General features: G+C 39.6%; 1 protein-coding gene across 2 annotated transcripts in view; it reads right to left on the reverse strand.

The window, feature by feature from the left end:
* Positions 1–1176: 1176 nt before the first annotated feature.
* LOC105694393 (huntingtin-interacting protein 1) overlaps positions 1177–21728 on the reverse strand; it is a 28519-nt gene continuing 7967 nt past the window's right edge. For both annotated transcript variants that reach the window (XM_012415022.1, XM_012415023.1), the window contains exons 7-18: positions 21515–21653; positions 20761–20848; positions 20586–20674; positions 18334–18537; positions 16909–17089; positions 15030–15317; positions 11375–11616; positions 10987–11139; positions 10809–10909; positions 8721–8950; positions 3908–4076; positions 1177–1662 (exon numbers count right to left, since the gene is read on the reverse strand). In XM_012415022.1, the coding sequence (XP_012270445.1) occupies positions 3913–4076; positions 8721–8950; positions 10809–10909; positions 10987–11139; positions 11375–11616; positions 15030–15317; positions 16909–17089; positions 18334–18537; positions 20586–20674; positions 20761–20848; positions 21515–21653 (1879 nt within the window). In that variant the 3' untranslated portion in view covers positions 1177–1662; positions 3908–3912. The remainder of the gene's footprint in view (positions 1663–3907; positions 4077–8720; positions 8951–10808; positions 10910–10986; positions 11140–11374; positions 11617–15029; positions 15318–16908; positions 17090–18333; positions 18538–20585; positions 20675–20760; positions 20849–21514; positions 21654–21728) is intronic.

Consider the following 21728-nt stretch of genomic DNA (forward strand, 5'->3'; position numbering starts at 1 on the left):
TAGATTAATGCTAAGCCTTCATTGTTATTAGCCATATCATGCATTATAAATGAGTGTTAAAAAGAAATCCACGTGTTCGTGCGCAGCGCTTAGCAAGCTCAAATTGCTCCTTGCGACGATCGGTACTCGTAATTGTCCTCTCGTTACATTAAAGTCATCAGTTTCTATCATTACACGAACGGAGTAAAGATACTCGAACGTTCTCAAATCCTGGTGCAATCGAATCGCCAAGTGAGCAGGAAATAATACCGATATAAAGTATTGGACCGCCGCAAAGACGTCAATTCTACAAGCGGAGCTTCTCTTAGCAACGGAACACTTTATCTTAATTAATATACATTTATATATATATATTTATATTGTAATCTCTCACCCACGAAAATAGGGAACCGCGTGCTTCACCAGGACAGACTTCCACCAATGTATGGTCACCCAAAAACCTGAGGAACGTCGATTCGTTTCGTCGACATTTTCCTCAGGTTTCACCATAAACGGACTAAATTCAGTGCAAGGAAAATGACAATGAAAATCGATACTTAAAGCTCTCGAAGAACCACCCGTTCGTCGATCAATGACCTTGGAAATCTCGGCAAAATCAAGATTACCGTATTACACCATTAAACGGATTAAGGTGACGCGAAGAAGCATTTGAGAGGTCTTGTTTATGAAACTTTTCACCATACTGGACGTGACAAATACTTTCAAACTTTACAACCTGAATATGACGGATATAAGGAAGGTCCCAACACCCATGCAATTTCAATTTTTTTTTTAAATTTGTTTATAGAAATTTTCAACATTTTTTTTTATAGAAAATGAAATTTTATGGGTGTCGGGACCTTTCTTATAGCCTCCATATTCACATTGTAAAGTTTGAAACCATTCGGTACACCCAGTTCGGAGAAAGGTTTCATAAACGATTGACTCCTCGGATGTCACTTTCCACCCTCTTAATGTGACGTGAAAGTGGCGTCAAAGGGGTTTCGCTTATGAAATTTTTCTTCGAACTGGATCCAGCGAATCGTTCCAAACTTCACAATGTAAACATGGGGGCTATAAGGAAGGTCCCGACACCCATAAAGTTTTAATTTAAAGAAATTAGTTTATAGAACACTTAAAAATTGTTTATAAAAAATAAAACTCCACGGGGGGTCAGAACCTCCCTTATAGCCTCCATATTCACGTTGTAAAGTTTCACCCCATTCGGTGTACCCAGTTCGGCGAAAAGTTTCATGAACGACTGACCCATCGTATGCTACTTTCGCATCCCCTTAAACTTGATTTTTCTTTGTAGATGAATACTCGCAATTGCGACCCAAATTGCAGCCCATTCGACAGTGACCGTAGCGTGATGAATAACGGCATTGGAGCCTGAGCTGTGTTAACGGGGTCGATTTTTAAACAATCGACGTTTGCGATAACTTAGGACGCATTGATATATCTTCCGGTGGAGTGCTTGGTCGGGTAGCAAGGACGATTCGTCGATTCCCTTGAGAACTCGAGCTCTGGATATCTAAGTGTAAACGGCGTATCAAATAGCGGCTTCGTGCCGGAACTGCAATTCGTTGAATTCTGTGGTAACGTGTGGTCATTACGATGAATCTCCTTTGACTCGTTGCTATCTACAGCAGCGCGACGATCTCTCCCTCTACTCGCTGCTCCCTGCAATTAAAGAGATCATTTAAGGTGAAGTGAAACACCCTTCAAATCAGTCGATATGAATACAACACTTTTTTTTAAGGGTATTAGACCAAACTATCCGAAACTTTGACACATCACTCCTGATCATCTAAGAATTGTCCTGACACGTTTAAAATTTTGATTTTTTAACCAAATTTTTTAACTCAGCCCAGACCAGACCACTTTGCGGGGTTGTTTCACCCCTTAAATGTGGACCATTGCAGATATAAAAAAACACGTGTCTCTTAGATTGTTGTGTTCTTCGACATATATGAAAATCAATAAGATCGGGGGTGGACACTTGGGAATGTTTCCTTGTAAGAATCACGGGCGAGAAGACGTGATCATTGCCTAAACAACTGATACTGCTAGACCAAGACTGTCCCTACGAACAGTGGACGGGAAGGGCACTTGGTCAAGGATCATAGAAAGGAACAGTTGGACCAATTTCTATACGTCTCGTTGAGGCTTACATATATAATTATTAACAATTAATAATCTGTGAATCTACGAAAATACACACTTGTTAATAGTAGATTCGCCTCCTACAATTTTTAAGATATTTGTTACAAAAGTCGTCTATAAGCTTGTTCAATAACTGGGTACCTGGGTATCAGATTATGGTTTTATAGGACAGATAGAAGAATGATGTTTATCTACGAACATTCGGTGGGAAATCGGTCCATTGGAGGATTTTATATAGATTAATGTTCAATGTTGGCGCATCTGCAAAACCGAAATGTCATGTGCGGAAAGTAATAAGGAAGCTGAGTGGCTCTAGAGTTAAGGTGAAGTGAAACCTCCTTCAAATCACTCGATTCGAATACAACACTTTTTTTTAAGGGTATCAGACTAAACTGTCCGAAACTTTGACACATCACTCCTGATCATCTAAGAATTGTCCTGACACATTCAAAATTTGGATTTTTCAAAATAATTTTTTAACTCAGCCCAGACCAGAACCAAAATGGCGTCGAGCTCTCATATTTCGATCAATATACAATTATCGAAGGCTCTGATATGAGAATCGAAAGGGTCAGGACAATTTTACGACAATTTAGAACACTCTGGTAGTCGATAAACTCGCGTTTGAACGGGATAAAGGCAAAAAAAGTGTTGTATGCGCTTCTATGCCAAAACGATGGGAATTCGAGGTTTCGGAGTGAAAATTTAATTGACCTGGAAATCACAGATGGCGCAGGGGGTCCCTCTGCAGTCGAGTAGGGCCCCAGAAAGCATGAATCCAGAGGATTTCTGGAGTTTTACTTCAATTTCTTTATTATTATTGTACGAAAACGACAGGTGGAGTATGCCATTTGGTACAATACCCAATATAATTTGACACAGCTGTCGATATAAAAACAAACGTCGGCAACGAAGGTATTTAGAAAAATTTTCTTTATCAACGTCGATCAAATTCCTCGACGTGTTTCACTTCACCTTAAGTCGAAAGAGGTTTGAAAACAAGCGCCAAATTAATTATTTCTTCAAAATTTGTACGTGTTTACATGTTCACTAAAAGACGTTTATACCCTAGCAGATACACGCATCGTACATCTGCAGCATCCGCCATATTCGAAACGTAAAATTCTAAACAATTTTGAACAAGTTTTTTTATCTTTATCCCGTTAAGATGCGAGTTTATCGATTCATAGAGTGTTCTAAATTGTCGTAAAATTGTCCTAACCCTTTCGATTCTCATATCAGAGCCCTCGATAATTGTATATTGATCGAAATATGAGAGCTCGACGCCATTTTAGTTCTGGTCTCGGCTGAGTTAAAAAATTCTTTCCATAAATCCAAGTTTTGAATGTGTCAGGACAATTCTTAGATGATCAGGAGTGATGTTGTCAAAGTTTCGGACAGTTTGGTCTAATACCCTTTAAAAAAAGTGTTGTATTCAAATCGACTGATCTGAAGGGTGTTTCACTTCACCTTAACGTTGTTTCATAGTTTTAGTTCGTCACTGTGCACTGCAGATATAAATTCCAAATGCGGACTCGTAAGCAATATCATGACTTATGATCTTTTATGAGGCAAATTTGATTCAAATTGTGTATCACTTTGTCTATCTAGGTATAAAAGCATAAAAGATCTTCTCATACCTTTGGTACACGAAACTTGTGCAATCGGTACCCGGTTATTGAGCAACGAAACAATTTTTTATCATTGACGTCAGAATTAAAGGGATCGGAAGCACGTGGGCCGTGCTCCGCGTCTTACATACTTCCTCTACTTCTCGTTATCGTCGACCATTTGGTAGTGATAGCGGCGCAACGCCGAAAGACGTAATCTCTCCGTTTCAAGAGATTGCTCCAGCTCCAAGATGCGAACCTGCGCCTCCATCTCCAGTCGTTTGGCCTGGTGCAGACTGAGTCCGGATATGTCCAGATCCTCTGCAAGGATAACGAAAGAGTGACGGTATAAGTCAAGAAAATGTCCTTTCGGAGGAATTGTCCTGGGCGAAATATCGACTTTTTAGACAAAATTGTGGCAATCTAACCGTTTCTTGCCAAAGAAATTTTTCGGCTCCAGTGAAATTGACCTTTTGGGAAACATCGGCGTTGCAAGTCAAATGATGGCAATTTTGCATCAAGCATTAAGAATATTACTGAAAGTTATATCAATTTTTTTAATAAAATATTGCATTTAAGTCAAATGTCTGAATACTCGATATAAAAAATTGTTAGTGGCAAATAAATGTTGTTCCAAGTTAATTAAAAAATGAGTTCACCGATAAATGAGTTTTGAGAGGAAACGTTAGTCTTACAAGTGTAAATCTACCAAATTTTCTGTACAAGTGTATTATTAATTCTTCCACAGGTTTCTTCGCTTCACAAAGTCACTTTTTGAAACAAATCAACTTCTCATTCCAAGACGATTTGTAAACGCATGTTGTACAAAAAAGCTCTCCATAACGAATAATGACGAAACTAGGCTTGAGAAAATTGAATACAGTTTAAAATTTATATTAATTTCATTCGATCAAGCCTGTAACTAGCTGATAGTAACAAGTAAAAATCTTTTTGTCGCAAGAATTCCCTTTTTTCTTATAGTGACTTTTTTTTACTCATTGTCAGTGCAAGTTGAGGCAACTTCATACGGATTTTTTTAATGATTTCAAGGAAAAAACGCCGAATTTATGCCTCGACCTAATCGCCAAATAAACCTACGTTTTCAAATTTAGGTTCTAATTATATCACGTTTGGTTAGGTTCAGCTTCTAATTTTGCCCATTTGGTTGGAAGAAGTACCGGATTTACACAAACTGCTAGGACTAATTTATAATTTAATAATTATAACGCTAGAATTATTTGGAATGCTCTCTGCAACGATCGGGGTGTTCTATTTCTTCCGTATTTCAAGTTCCGTTTATTCTTTCTCGTGTCTCTCATGTCATGTAGCACCATTGATTCAGTCACGTATTATGCTCATAATTTAAATGGATGTCTAAACAGAAACTCTAGCGCTTCGCTCTCTTATCTACTACCGCGGTCCTTTAGCCCATGATTCGTTTACTTCCAGTCCTATAGCCCATTTTTGTTATTCCCCACCTAAGCCTTCTTAAACAACATTAACTTTTCCCCTTCTCAGTCCTCATTAACCAATCACTTTCGATTATCGATCCTACTTTAATTTCTCTACGCCTATCAGTAAACGCTTTGTAAAAAACTCCGCCCTAGAGGACAGCATCCGAAAGCGCTCTGGACCAAAGTTCCTCTGGGCATCTTCAGAATCAAATCTTCCACCGCGAGAGACGGACATCTCCTGCTCTCAGAGACAATCAAGTCTCACCGCGACTCCAAATAGTCACCCGTTAATTTGTACCGTGCGACCGCCGCCGTTCATAGTGTCATATTTTACAATTGTCATCGGACTTACTCGTTATTGTTAATAAACTATTTCTGTTACGAATTCAAGTCATGTGCCCGAACTCATAAAACCGACCTGACTCGAGATTTCGTCGAGAATTAACCAGTCTTCAAATTTGGCTCTCACATCCAGTGCAACCCGCGTTCAGACTTTCTTTCGAACATCCGCAACACAAACTATGATTTTAAGGAAAATAATAATTCATAGAAAATACGCATATCTTACGTGAAATAAAATGTACTGTGATATTTGGCAAAAATACTTAATTTAGATTTTTAAGATGACACGAAAGAGTCAGCCTATAGATATCTGAGAGATAATCGTTGGTAAAAGTATTCTCCGAATTGAGGGTGCCGATTCGTTTCAAATTTTACCACGGGCATAGAAGGCTCTAAAGTTGGTCCTGAAACTCGTGAAATTTCATTTTTCTTCCAAAATTTATTTATTTATCATGGACTGGAACCAACATGGCGTAGCCCGTGCACGCTTTCGATGTTTTACGCTTCTTGGGGGCTTAGAATTGAAAATGAAGAGTTTCAAGACCCAGCTCGAACAATTTAGAATACCGTAGAAATGGACATTACAGAGTCAGATGGGAAAATATGGAAAATACTTTCACCAACGATTGCAGGAGAATGCTACCTTGTCTCGGGGCTAACACATGATTTTATAGCATAAATTTAGTTGCAGCTAAACGTCACAGATGGCGACGTTGCTCTTAAACAGTCGTTAGAATAATGAATTTACGGGATTTCGACAGTTTTACATCGTTCCCTTCATCATTATTTTACTGAAATGGCATATGGTACGCTTCAGTTCGTATAATTTTCAACGATAGACTATAAAAGACTTCAACATAAATATAAATGTCGGTAACGTGACGCGCCAACTTGTTACCACTTGAGTATTCAAAACGGCATTACTATCAAAAAGAGCATAGATGAATTTTAATTTATCGACCTGGATTAAATTTCTCAGCGTCTTTCATATCATTTTAATGGCACCATGGTTCCATCGTATCTGGCAAAAATAGTTCATTTATGCTGTTCGCGAAGAAAACGCGATTTGAGCTGTTTTTACAATTAACTGAGGAAAGGTAAATGTATTTGGCTAAATTTGTATGCATAGAAGGCAGTTTTTGTAGAGATTAGGTTGAGGAGGAAGTTCGTGCGATTTTGTTTTGAAGGATTTTAACGAAGAAACTGCAGTAACTTACGCTAATAATACACCGACGAACATGAAGGTTTTCTCTACATACTCGGTGTACCTTGAGATGCCTACGACATTTTAAGGTTAACGTTTATCTTTAGCGACCTGAGATACTTTACGATGACTTGGATACCTTGGTTGCTATATGACGCTTAGATACCTTGGCTACTTTAAGATGCCTAAGATATTTTAGATTTGGCACATATCTCGTGAAATCTTAAGATATGTTGAAATCAGCACTCGCCTTGAGCTACTTTGGGTACCTTAGAACGCTTTAGATATCTCGGATACCTTAAGATGCCCCAGATACTATGGATACCTTAAAATAGATACCCGGGATACCATAAGATGCCTTAGATATCTTGATACCTTAAGGTGATATAAAAGGGACATTCAATTGGGTTGTTCGGAAAGTAATTTCGTTGTTTCCCAACAGAGGACTTAATTTTTTTTTTCGACCAACATCACACTTAAGCCGCATAATCATTATATATTTTGACAGCTGATCTAGCAAGGCTTGCTTGTGAAAAAGTTTGATTGATTCTACGCAGTAGTTTTTGGTTGGTACCCTTTCAAATATGGAAAGTGAAAAGCGGCATTTTCGGCAAATTTTACTTTTTTACTATCGAAAAGGTAAAAATGCTGTTCAAGCAAGAAAAAAATGATCCGATGTGTATGGAGAAGATGTATTGACAGAACGCCAGGGTCAAAACTGGTTTGCAAAATTTCGATCCGGCAATTTTGATATCGAAGATGCACCACGTTCTGGAAGGCCACTTAAAGCTTATGAAAACACAATAAAGGCATTAATCGATGCAAACCGGCGAATAACAACTCGTGAAATCGCTGAGAGATTAAATTTATCGTTCGTAATCATTTGAAACGCCTAGGTTTAATCTCAAAGCTCGACATATGGATTTCTCATGTTCTTACGGAAAGAAATATGTGTCATCGCATTGACGTATGTGATTTGCTTCTCAAACGTCAAGGATATGATCCATTTTTGAAGCGCATCATCCCTGGGGACGAGAAATGGGTTGTCTACAACAATGTTACACGCAAGAGGTCATGGAGTAAAAAAGATGAACCGGCTGAAAGAACTTCGAAAGCCGAAATTCATCAAAAAAAAGGTGATGGTATCTGTTTGGTGGGATTTCAAAGGAATCGTTTTTTTTTTTTGAGATTCTACCGAACAACCCAACGATAAATTCTGAAGTGTACTGTCCCCAGCTGGACAAATTCAATGATTCACTTAAACAGAAGAGACCAGCATCGATCAATAGAAAAGGTGTAGGGTTTCACCAAGATAATGCGAGACCTCATACAAGTTTCTTAACTCGCCAAAAGCTTCTACAGCTTGGATGGGATATACTGCCACCCCCACCATATTCTCCAGATCTGGCACTTTCTGATTATTACTTGTTCCGGTCTCTACAAAATTTTTTAAACGGTAAAACCTTTACTTCAAATGAGGTCAAAAATCACCTGGATCAGTTTTTTGACAGCAAAAACCAAAGATTTTATGAGCGTGGAATCATGCTACTGCCAGAAAGATGGCAAAAGGTATTGGACCAGANGAGTCGCGAGATATCTCGTCCAAGGTAACGAAAGGGTTAAATACCTTGGATCCCTCGGATATCTTGAATTTGGCATGTATATCGAGCTACCATAGGTACCGTAGGATGCCTTAGATGCCTAAGGTTTGGGCACACTTTGGATACCTTATATTTAGTGCATACCTTACATACCAGGAATTCGATTCTCGAGTTCATACGATCAACTTTTGCATGCGAAACTGACAGTTTCGTCCACGACTTCCAAACGTCGACCAATGACGCGAATTCGCAACAATGCAAAATTTTTAATGCGTATCTAGTCGTATGCAAATAAAAATCTATACGAACTCGAGAATAGGAGCCCAGGGGGAAAAGACTTTCAGATAACGTTTACGTATAGTACCGTTTTCTTCGACAAGTTGGCCGCAACTCTTTGCAGTAGCGACGACGTTTCCCGTGGCCCGGGTAACCTCCCTGGAGGCCTCCGAAAGCGCCGACAAGTTCTCGCTGTTGCGATTAGCCTTCACCCGACTGGCCACGACTAGCTGGGCCGTCGACGCGGCGATTCCTTGAGACGCGACCACGAGCTGCTCGAACTTCCCGCCTCCTGTTACGACTTTGTCGGCGGCCTCCCTGGAAAGAATCAAATTGTAGAGTACCATGGATAGAGTTCTAAATCCAGTAAGTTACGTCAGAAACGAAGAGAAATTCCCGGTAACTTATCGGTAATTTCTCCAAAGCCTTTTTTATCGAGAAATTATGAGAATTTAAATTTTTCAACAGAGCGAACGAGAGGTTTCGATTAGCTATAGAGAAACATCGTAGAGAGGAATTTCCGTTGTACGCTCTCCGTAGCCAATCAAAACCTCCCATTCGCTTCGTCGCAGAATGAAATATCAGTTTGTTTGAAACAAATCGCATGGAATTTTCCGTGAAGTTGTACATACGTGAATATTTTTAGCTGGAAGTAAATACCACCCTATAATCAATATTTTCTAATAGTAATTATTTCTCTTTAGCTTGAACTTTGAAGTTGATTGGAAAAAAAAAGTTATTTAAACGAAGAAACCCAAAGTATAAATAACAAAATTAACGTTCTCTTAAATTCTCAATGTTCCCGGTAACTTACGGTATGTTTCACAGTTACCTTCTCCAATTTAATGTTACCGACAATTTTCGAACTCTAACCATGGACCCAGGAATAGAGGGGTCTGGGCATAAGACGGTAACTTATACACGGGGGGACAACTATACTACCATGTCAAAACGTGGCACGAGATTTGAATAGGCCCTTCTACTTTTTACCCTGAGAGTAAAATGAAAAAAGAAACAACGAAATTTAAACCCAAAGCTGTAACTATTGTGGTCTAGGTTAGGTTTTTAAACGTTTTCTCTACAGTTAATAGTAACAGATAATTACTCGTAGATATTCTAACATACGCCACTGTTCTTTTACTTGTTACCTTTTCAGAATTGAAAATAACGTTACTAAATTTAAAAAGAAGCAATTTTTCGAGTTACACCCGAAACGAAACGACGGGTTCATTTTGTTTCCTTTTCTTCACCTTCCCAATCTTTTTCTTGGAGCTGCGAACCACCCGGAGTATTGATCGTTTTTAGAGAACGACAAAATTGAAAATGTTCAATTTGTCATATTTAAGGGCGCTCACCACTCCAGTGATTTTGCAGGGCCTCACGGGGACAACGATTCCAAACGTATTTCTAAACCGATCGAGCTTAACGAGTGCTCATATCGAAGATGGAACGTTGACCTGTGTTTATAAGGGAGCGATTTTCGATAAGTGGTCATTTTCATATAAAAAAAAGTGCAACGACATAATTTCAATGCCCTTTTAACTAGGAAGGAGGTGCTCGATCGAAAATCGCTTCCATATAAACACACGTTAACATTTTATCTTTAAAACGAGCACCCGTTGAACTCGATCGGTTGAGAAATACGCTCAAAATCGTTGTCCCCGTGGAGCACCTTTTTCAGGATTTTCGACTTTCTCGCGAGGAATTTGGGCATTCCTTGGCAACCGTTGCCGACTCTAGGCGGAGCGTCCAACTGGCGTGTGCGGGTGGCCGGGGGTCACCCACGTTTCGGCGCCTAGTTCAGAGGCGTCTAGCCGTTGGGTGAGTCCTATACGTGCATAATACGCACACATTTTTCGCCCGTTGCTAAACACCGCCCATTATGCGTCGCATCTCCCTCATCCGAGCGAGAAAGTACGTTTTGGTTACCTCCCACCGAATTCGATGCTAATGCCATCTAGCGGTGGAAGTCATCGTCCCCACTTTGGTGGTGAACGCCGTTAAATTACCGCTTTATTTGACTCTGTGATTTTTAAAACTTGAACGTGCCAATATGGCCGACTATTAGGCTTCAACCTCGCGGACAAATGCCCGGTCCCTCTATTCCTGTCCATGTAGCGTACGCTACGCGTCTCCACGCGGACGGTTAAATGCGGCGAATTGAACGTTCACGCACAGTAAGAAGTTCGCTCCCATGGCGATTGCCTTGGCTGCGGAAATAAGGCCTTCGGACCACTGGTGATTCCTCTTGTAGAACTCCGTAGCGGAGGCGGTGCCCTAAAAACGAAAGGAATAGGTTTTTGGGTCTCAATTTAGGTTCCTAACGTAAGGTAACACCTCAGCAGTCTATTCACCTTTCCTTGTGCCACGATCTCGGTCTGCAGCGATCTGGACCGCTTGACGAGCAATCTGATGCACCTCATCAGCTCCGTGCAGGAGTCCAGGATCTTCCCATTAACCTCCAGTTTCAAGCCGGAGTCGGCTACTCGAGATTTTTTGAGCATGTCCTGGAAAGATGGAGTTACCAGAGATCAAGGTATCGACTATTATATGTGCCCATAATTATGAAAGTGGTCTAAGTCATATATTTTTTGTTTCGAAATTACATTGAATTAATTTCGTTTGAAATAATATGGCGTGAAATAACTGATAAACTCATTTTTTTTTTAATTTTTGACTTAGACCACTTTCATAATTATGGGCACATATATACTGAGAATTGACCATCTCGCGGTAAATCACCTGTATCCTATTGGCGGCCTCTTCTATCGCAGCATCCATGCCGGAGAGCTCATTCTCCACGAGGTCTCCGATGGACTCGATGTTGCCTTGACCACTAGAGAGTGAGTCGACCAGCAAGGAAATCTTCTTCACTTGGTTTTTCACGCTAGCGATCTGCTCGCTGGCCAGAGGCGACTTCTCCTTCACGTAGCTGAGCATAATCAGTCCTTGCGATCCCAATTGTTTGCACTCGTCTGCCAGTCCTTGACAAGCGTACATTTTTAGTAAAATTGTTAAGGTGATATGTGCCCATAATTATGAAAGTGGTCTAAGTCATATATTTTTTGTTGCGAAATTACATTGAATTAATTTCGTTTGAAATAATATGGCGTGAAATAACTGATAAACTCATTTTTTTTTTTAATTTTGACTTAGACCACTTTCATAATTATGGGCACATATGAATGGCGCTGAGAAATTTAATCAACGTCGATATAATAAAATTCATCTATACCCTTTTCGGAAGTAACGCCGTTTTGAATACTCAAGTGGTAACATAAGCTGGCGCATTACGTTACCGACATTTATGTTTATCTAAGTTTGTTACACTATACGTTGAGAATTATACGGAATGAAGCGGTCAGTGTGTCATTTCGGTAAAGTAATGATCAAGAGACCGATGTAAAACTGTCGATTTTCAATTCATGACTTTTGACACTCTAATGGGCGAACAGCCCCATCTGTGACGTTTAGCTGCAATTAAATTTTTGTTCTAAAAACATGTGTTACCCATGGGACAAGCCAGCATTCTTTGCAATAATTGGTGAAAACATTTTCCATATTTTCCCATCTGATTGCGTAATATATTGGGTTGTTCGGAAAGTAATTTCGTTTTTTTTTTTTTATGAAAATGAAAGACGATTTTCTTATAGCGAATAAATATTTTCTTGAATTATATATTGTCCATTCTGGTCCAATACCTTTTGCCATCTTTATGGCAGTAGCATGATTCCACGCTCATAAAATGTTTGATTTTTGCTGTAAAAAAACTGATCCAGATGATTTTTGACCTCATTTGAAGTAAAGGTTTTACCGTTTAAAAAATTTTGTAGAGACCGGAACAAGTAATAATCAGAAGATGCCAGATCTGGAGAATATGGTGGGGGTGGCAGTATATCCCATCCAAGCTGTAGAAGCTTTTGGCGAGTTAAGAAACTTGTATGAGGTCTCGCATTATCTTGGTGAAACACTACACCTTTTCTATTGATCAATGCTGGTCTCTTCTGTTTAAGTGAATCATTCAATTTGTCCAGCTGGTGACAGTACACTTCAGAATTGATCGTTGTGTTGTTCGGTAGAATCTCAAAAAAAAACAATTCCTTTGAAATCCCACCAAACAGATACCATCACCTTTTTTTGATGAATTTCGGCTTTCGAAGTTCTTTGAGCCGGTTCATCTTTTTTACTCCATGATCTCTTGCGTGTAACATTGTTGTAGACAACCCATTTCTCGTCCCCAGGGATGATGCGCTTCAAAAATGGATCATTTTCTTGACGTTTGAGAAGCAAATCACAGACGTCAATGCGATGACACAAATTTCTTTCCGTAAGAACACGAGGAATCCATATGTCGAGCTTTGAGATTAAACCTAGGCGTTTCAAATGATCACGAACGGTCGAATTCGATAAATTTAATCTCTCAGCGATTTCACGAGTTGTTATTCGCCGGTTTGCATCAATTAATGCCTTTATTGTGTTTTCATCAGCTTTAAGTGGCCTTCCAGAACGTGGGGCATCTTCGATATCAAAATTGCCGGATCGAAATTTTGCAAACCAGTTTTGACCCTGGCGTTCCGTCAATACATCTTCTCCATACACGTCGGATAATTTTTTTCTTGCTTGAACAGCATTTTTACCTTTTCGATAGTAAAAAAGTAAAATATGCCGAAAATGCCGCTTTTCACTTTCCATATTTGAAAGGGTACCAACCAAAAACTACTGCGTAGAATCAATCAAACTTTTTCACAAGCAAGCCTTGCTAGGTCAGCTGTTAAAATATATAATGATTATGCGGCTTAAGTGTGAAGTTGGCCGTGAACAAAAAAATTAAGTCGTCTGTTGGGAAACAACGAAATTACTTTCCGAACAACCCAATATCATTTTTATAGTATTCTAAATTGTTCGAGCTAGGCCCTGAAACTCTTCATTCTCGAATGTAAGTCTTCAAAAGACGTAAAACATCCAAAACGTGCACGGACCACGCCATGTTGATTCTAGTTTATGTCCTGTTTCAGTTAATTTTATAAAAAATGAGTTTATTTATCATGGACCATAACCAACATGGCGTCGTCTATGCAAGTTTTTAATGTTTCACGATTTTTGTAAGTTTAGCCTCGAAAATGAGGAGTTTCGGGACCTACTTCGAACAATTTAGAACACTATTGAAATGGTACATTGCAAAGTCAGATGGGAAAATATGGAAAATACTTTTACGAACGATTGCAAGGGAACGCTGGCTTGTTCCGTGGGTAATACGTGTTTTTACAGCAAAACATGACTTGCAACTAGCGTCACAGATGGCGCCATTAGTCCATTAGCATATCAAAAATCATGAATCCACGGGATCTCAACAGTTTTACATCGATCTCTTTATCATTCCTTTACCGAAATGACATATGGAACGCTTCATTTCGTATAATGGTCAACATGGAATATAACAAACTTCAAGATAAATATAAATGTCGGTAACGTGACGCGGTAGCTTACTTTACCACATGAGTATTCAAAACGGTGTTACCACCAAAAAGGATATAGATGAATTTTAATTTATCAATGTCGATTAAATTTCTCAGCACATTTCATATCATCTTAAGGTGAAGTGAAACATCCTTCAAATCAGTCGATTCGATTACAACACTTTTTTTTAAGGGTATTGGACCAAACTGTCCGAAACTTTGACACATCACTCCTGATCATCTAAGAATTGTCCTGACACGTATAGAATTTTGATTTTTCGAAAAAATGTTTTAATTCAGTCCAGACCAAAACCAAAATGGCGTCGAGCTCTCATATTTCGATCAATATACAATTATCGCAGGCTCTAATATGAGAAACGAAAGGGTCAGGTCAATTTTACGACAATTTAGAAGACTCTGGTAATCGATAAACTCGTATTTGAACGGGATAAAGGCAAAAAAAGTGTTATATACGCTTCTTTGCTAAAACGATGGGAATACGAGGTCTCGGAGTGAAAATTTAATTGACCTGGAAATCACAGATGGCGCAGGGGGTCCCTCTGCAATCAATTAGAGCCCCAGAAGGCATGAATCCAGAGGATTTCTGGAGTTTTACTTCGATTTCTTTATAATTATTGTACGAAAACGACAGGTGGAATATGCCATTTGGTACAATACCCAATATAATTAGACCCAGCTGTCGATATAAAAACGAACGTCGGCAACGTAGGCATTTACAAAAATCTTCTTTATCGACGTTGATCAAGTTCCTCGACGTGTTTCACTTCACCTTAAGATCCAGTAAAGCCATGTCGGCCATATTGAATTTTGACGTCAGAATAACTCATGAGGGCCATATTAAATTGTTCACGTTTTCGTCAAAATGTGTTAGATAATGATTCAGAAAATCGTGCATGCACAGGAGTGCTTGCTGAACTTACTATCGCCAAAGGCGATGTCCGTCGCCGTGTTCGATGTCGATTTAGCGTGAATTAGGTAAACAGCCAAAGCATACGCAGTGCGAATGGTCGTGCGAATCAGGGGGCCTCTTTGCGAAGGATCCGCCACGTAATTTTTGTAAGCGCTGTCGAGATCCTCGGCGGTTTTCAGCGTCTGCTCGACGAGGCTTCCGAGGTAATCCGGAGTGCACGTCACGGCCGATATCGCGGGATTGTCGATTCTCTGCATTGAGTCCTGAAGGACATTTTCCGCCTCGGAGATACAGTTCACTGAAAATAGAAAACGATATTAAATTAAGGAGTCATGTCTTATGGTCGTTCAAGTATAACGAATTATTAATGTGACATGAAAGGGTCATTCTACATATATAAAACGTCAAAATATTTATAAACTTTTCTCCAAACTGGATTCACCGAATCGATGGAAACTTCAGCAAGTGATTATAGAGGCCCTAAGAAAGAATGCGGTGCTCATGAAATTTTATTTTTTATACCAAATTTTTGTAATAATGCCAGACTAGAACCAAGAATACATATATTTTTTTCGTTGAGTGAAATTTCATGTGCACCATGTTCTTCCCTACGACCTCCATAATCATGTGCTGAAGTTTCAAATTATTAGATGCATCCAATTTGGAGAACAGTTTTATAAATATTTTATATATATAGAATGACCCTTTTGTATCACCTTAAGGTGATATGAAATTTCCATTTGAGGGATCAATCGTTTATGAACATTTTCTGCGAAGTGGATGTACCGAATTGTTTGAAATTCTACCACGTGAATGTAGAGGCCTTAAGGAAGGCCCCGGTACGCAAGCAAATTAATTTATTATAAAAAATTAAAAACAAGGTGATATGAAATTTCCATTTGAGGGATCAATCGTTTATGAACATTTTCTGCGAAGTGGATGTACCGAATTGTTTGAAATTCTACCACGTGAATGTAGAGGCCTTAAGGAAGGCCCCGGTACGCAAGCAAATTAATTTATTATAAAAAATTAAAAACTAGGTCACAAAGAATATAAAAAATTGAAACTTTACGAGTGCCGAGACCTTTCGTAGGATCTCCATATTTACATGGTACAATTTCAAATGATCCGGTGCATTCGGTTAGAAAAAAAATGTTTCATAAACTAGACCTACAGACACCGTTCTCATATCACCTTGAATCATGACATGAAAGGGTCATTCTATATATATAAAACGTCAAAATATTTATAAAACTTTTCTCCAAACTGAATGCACCGAATTGTAGGTAAGGTAGCGTATCAGTGGTCGAACACTTAAGACACCGTTCAGATTCAGATCAAGATTAAGCACATAAAGACCGATACGAGGTACAGGTGACTTGAATCAACGTAAAAACCGAATTTCTAATTTCCAAAACACATGCTATGTATATGTAAATATTGAGTAATTCATTATTTATGCTGCGAAGACGATGGAAAAGTGGAAGGTACCAGTGTTCAAACAGTCATTATTCACGGAATGCTTACTAAAAGGAAATATTTAAGGTGGTGTTCGGTACCTGGGACGTGTTCGACCACTGGTACACTTACCTTACCTCAGCACGTGATTATGGAGGCCCTAAAGAAGAACGTGGTGCTCATGAAGTTTCAGTTTTAATAAAACGTTTTTTTATTTTCAATTTATCCCAGACTAGAACCAATACATTTTTTTGTTTTAAATGAAATGAACACGACGTTCTTCCTTAGAGCCTTCATAATCACATGCTGAAGTTTCAAATGCTTCGGTGCACATAGTTAGAAGAAAAGTTTTATAAATATTTTGACGTTCTATATATACAAAACGACCCTTTCATATCACCTGAAAGCGTGACAACCCGTCATCAACCCACGCAACAATTCGTAGAGCATAGCTTCGGCATCGGTCTTCAGCTGGATTCGCGACCGCGCGATCTCCGCCTCGAGTTCTCCGATCTTAACATCGAGCTCCTCCTTCTGGGCCAGCAGGTCGTGGAGATCACCCTCCACGGCGGCTTTTTCCGAGGCGACGAAGTCGATCTTGGCGATCAGGGCCTGAAATCAAGGAAGTCGCAGAAATATGAGTTGGTGCATCGTCGAGACGCCGTATTTAACCGTTTGAGTCCCAGGGGGTATTGAAAAAACCCTGTCAAAGAATCCCGAACAGCGTGTTCTGCGACACTAAACCAGCTCGCGATTGTCAATCAATCCCCGAGGGTCGTAAATCCTCGGGCTGGGGAAGACGGGCTCGAATAGTGTTTTGCTGAAGGGGGAATTAACCGCCAGCAGCTGGTTTCGCGTTTTGAATGAAATTATTCCGGATTTTAGTGACACAATAAATTATATTTCCTTTACGGACAAGGGAAGATGTGTGATTTTATGCAGGTAGTCAGTTGACTCGGCAACTGTTAACTTTGGACTTGCGTTAACTCGGCAACGAAAGGATTATGTTCTCAGTTGACTCGGCAACGTTTTTGAGATCCGAAGTTGTCTCAGCAACTTTCGGTTGGTATCTGATTTTTACAAAATGTCTTAAAAAATATCCGAATGCATAGTTCTCCCTCCAACTCGGTGGAGGGAGGAAGTCGGACCTCGAGTCGAGCATTCTCATTGGCAGGGAAAAAATTCCCGAAGGGTTTCCGTCCTCGAAGGCACTCGCGAAACGGCCGGTCACGTAGGCCGCGGATTCGCGGAAAAAACCCTCGAGTGACGTCTGGTCGCCAGAAGCGGGCCTTGGAATTTTTAGAAAGTTAAAAAATCTGTTCGCCAGACGTCATCTCGGACCTTCGGCGAAAACCCTCGAAAAGAGACCCTTTGAGAATGCTCGGACTCGGAAGTTTTATTGCCCCCCTTTCGAGGATGGCTCGGGCCCTTCGGTACGCGTGGGAAGGACCTCGAGTTTCCGTGGGCCTTGACTCGAGCGATTATAAAAGATTAAATTTATACTAATAATTAACGCGGATGGGCTATCGACGCTCCACAGCGCAATAGCGCTTCTTTTATTTTATGTCGATAAATCCCAAGCGGCGTGATAGCGCTTCGTTTATTTTATGTCGATGAATCCTAATCGGCGCGATAGCGTTTCTTGAATAGTAAGATGTATTATTTACAATAAAAGAAGGAGATGTACTTGGGTCAGTAAATCTGAGCGCGCGACTTCGACAATCGGTGATGTACCGCTAGTTGTCCACAACGCTCGAAATGTGTTGGCTTTTCTCGACATAAAATCTGAACTGCGCGATCGCGCTGCTTGGGACTCAAACGATTAATTAGAGAGGCGCAGGAGAGTCTTTCGTTACCAGATTCTCGGTTTTAGACTCGTCGAATTGTTTCCGCACGTCATCCAGGTCGGCACGAGCCTGGGCAACCCTTTGCGCCTCCTGCTCGGCGGTTGTCTGGCCCTGAACGAGTTCCTGAAGACGTTGCTCCGCCTCTTGAGTCCTTCTCTCCGCCTGCTCCTGAACGATCTTGATACCACCCAATTGTTTGTCGACGTCGGCTTTCTATTGACAACAGAGACTATTGTAACCAAGCAAGGCCTGAACCGAGAACTAATAACAGTTCCGATGCAATTTCGGTTCAACTTTGGTTTTCTTTAAGGTGAAGTGAAACACGTCGAGGAACTTAATCAACATCGGTAAAGAAGATTTTTCTAAATGCCTACGTTGCCGACGTTCGTTTTTATATTGACAGCGGGGTCGAATTATATTGGGTATTGTACCAAATGGCATACTACACCTGTCGTTTTCGTACAATAATTATAAAGAAATCGAAGTAAAACTCCAGAAATCCCCCGAATTCATGCCTTCTCGGGCCCTAATTGACTGCGGAGGGACCCCTTGCGCCATCTGTGATTTCCAGGTCAATTAAATTTTCACTCCGAGACCTCGTATTCCCATCCTTTTAGCATAGAAGCTCATACAACACTTTTTTGCCTTTATCCCGTTCAAACGCGAGTTTATCGACTACCAGAGTGTTCTAAATTGTCGTAAAATTGTCCTGACCCTTTCGATTCTCATATCAGAGCCCTCGATAATTGTATATTGATCGAAATATGAGAGCTCGACGCCATTTTGGTTCCGGTCTGGGTTGAGTTAAAAAATTTTGTTAAAAAACCAAAATTTTAAACGTGTCCGGACAGTTCTTAGATGATCAAGAGTGATGTGTCAAAGTTTCGGACAGTTTGGTCTAATACCCTTAAAAAAAAGTGTTGTATTTGAATCGACTGATTTGAAGGGGGTTTCATTTCACCTTAAGTGAAATAAAAAGATGATTACAGCGCCGCCATCCGTTGGCTAACGTACTATTTATCGAGTATCAAACGTCCGGATTTTTTTGGGCTTCTAGGTAGATTTTTTAATTCTTTGATACCTGATATCCTAGAAAATGGCGTGAGGTTTTGAAGCACTGAAATATATAGTAAACTGGAACGCTCACCACGCTTTAGAGTATACGGCGAACTTAGTCCCAGAGAGAGATAGATTTGGCTGTCTCTGCATCCTTGTCACACAGAGTTCAGTAAGCATTGGTGCAACAAAGATACGCGATGAGCGGCTCTCCATCATTGTTTCACCCTCAGAGAAAAAGTACCTGCCCTTGTTTAAGCGACGCGTGCGCATAATTTGAACAGTACTAAAGGAAACTTTAGTGGAATGCAGGGAATTGATAGGGCAAATCTTATCGGTAGGACAATAGTTTGACAGAATGTCATATATCTGTGCAGTAAAATCATGCAGGACGTTTCGCATTATTTATCTTTAATTATTATACCCCGTAATTAATTATCTAGGGATAGTTCTCTATGAAAAAAAAAAAAAGAATGTAATAGGACTGTACACCAAGTAATGGGGATGACTTCAAGGACAGCTCGATCCGCACCCGCTAGTGAGCGTCTAAGTTTACCATATATAATATACTTCAGTGTTTTTAAGCCACCACAGCGCCTCCGATCATGGACAAGTCAACTAATATCGTAGTATTTACGCATGCGCCAAAACAACGCGTTTTTAACTGCAGATAGTATAAAAGGTGTAAAATTAATTTGCTGGAAGAAAATAATTGGCATTTCTATTAAAATACTTATGAGAAATATTAACTCACAAAAATAGAAAAATATTCAGGAGAAATATTAAAATACTTAGGAGAAAAAAAAAGGACGGTTTTTAGTTTCAACTAAATTGTAATAATAGCTTCTAATAATATCTTATAATAAGCTTCAGCTTTCTTACAATTAGAATGTACTCAACGCACCATTTTACGCGTAAATTGTCTCTTCTGTCCTTTTATATCTTAAATTTTTACCTTCGCGAATTGATAGTTCAAAATTTATTATTGCGGCGATTGACGGTTAGACGGTTCAAAACTTTTACACGTGCGCACATGTTACTTATTTAGTATCGCTGTCCATGTCTACTGGCGCTGGTGTGTCTCGAATTCTTCGAAGCCTTCTCCGTTTAGAACAAGTAGATATCAGTTATCCAGTTAATACACAGGTCAGTGGAAAAAGACCAACAAGAAAAAAACAAAACGCTAATGCTTCCTTCACCCTTACCTTTCTGATCAAGTCGATATGTTCCTCTCGAAGCTTCGAATACACCTCCTTCAGCTTGTGGAACTTCTCTTCTATGGTCTTGTTCTTTTCTAAAAGGTACCGGAGAAGTTGTATAAGTTTAAGATGAAGCCTCATATGGCTAGTTGGGATACAAAAGAAAATGTTGCATACTGACCTTGGCTTTCGTGGAACTTAGCTATCAAGTCCGCCTTGTGCTTCATCAATTCCTTCGTCAGTTGCTTCTCTTGAACGATTTCGCTACCCTGAAACGATAAAGCGTTGTTCTCCGTTTCTCTCTTTTCGTCTTTATATATTAAGGGGACGTGAAAGTGGCATCTGAAGAGTTAATCGTGCATGAAACTTTTCTCCGAACTGGAAGTGGTAAACTATCTCAAACTTTACAACGCGAATGTGGAGGCTATAAGGAAGGCCCTGAAACTCATGAAATTTAATTTTTTTTATAACAAATTTTAAAAATACCTATCAATAAATTTGTAAAAAAAATTGAAATTTCATAAGTTTTAGAACCGTTCTTATATCCTCCATATTTATGTTGTAAAGTTCGAATCGATTCGGTACACACAGTTTAGAGAAAAGTTTCATGAACGAGAACTCTGACGCCACTTTCATATCACCTTAAGATGATGTGGAAGGGACATCTGGAGAGTTTAGTTTATGAAACTTTTCTTCGAACTGGCTGTACTAAGAAACATCCTGACGCCCACGAAATTTCATTAATATTTTTATACACAATTCTTTACTTTTGTAGAAGAAATTAATGTTACGTTTGTCAGGATCTTCCTTAGGGATTCACGTAGGAAAATTTGACATAATTCGATGCACTCGATTCGTACAAATTTTATAAACGATTGACTCCTCAGATGCCACTTTCATATCGCCTTAAGCCCCTGAGCATTGTCATTTTTTACTTTAGCAGAGAGAGCCGATTCCAACTGTAAAACTCGATTTTTGAGTTCCTCCACGATCTGATAGTGCTCAATGCGCAAACGTTGAAGTTCCTGTCTCTGCCTCCCATTCTCCTGGTGCAAGTGATCGATGAGACTGTCCCTGCAAAGTAGATTTGTTTAAGGAGATAGGAAAGTGGGTCAATCGTTCATGAAACTTTTCTCTGAACAAAGTGTA

This window comes from Orussus abietinus, unplaced genomic scaffold, assembly GCF_000612105.2.
Source record: "Orussus abietinus isolate OABI.00-Male unplaced genomic scaffold, Oabi_2.0 scaffold428, whole genome shotgun sequence".
NCBI lineage: Eukaryota > Metazoa > Arthropoda > Insecta > Hymenoptera > Orussidae > Orussus > Orussus abietinus.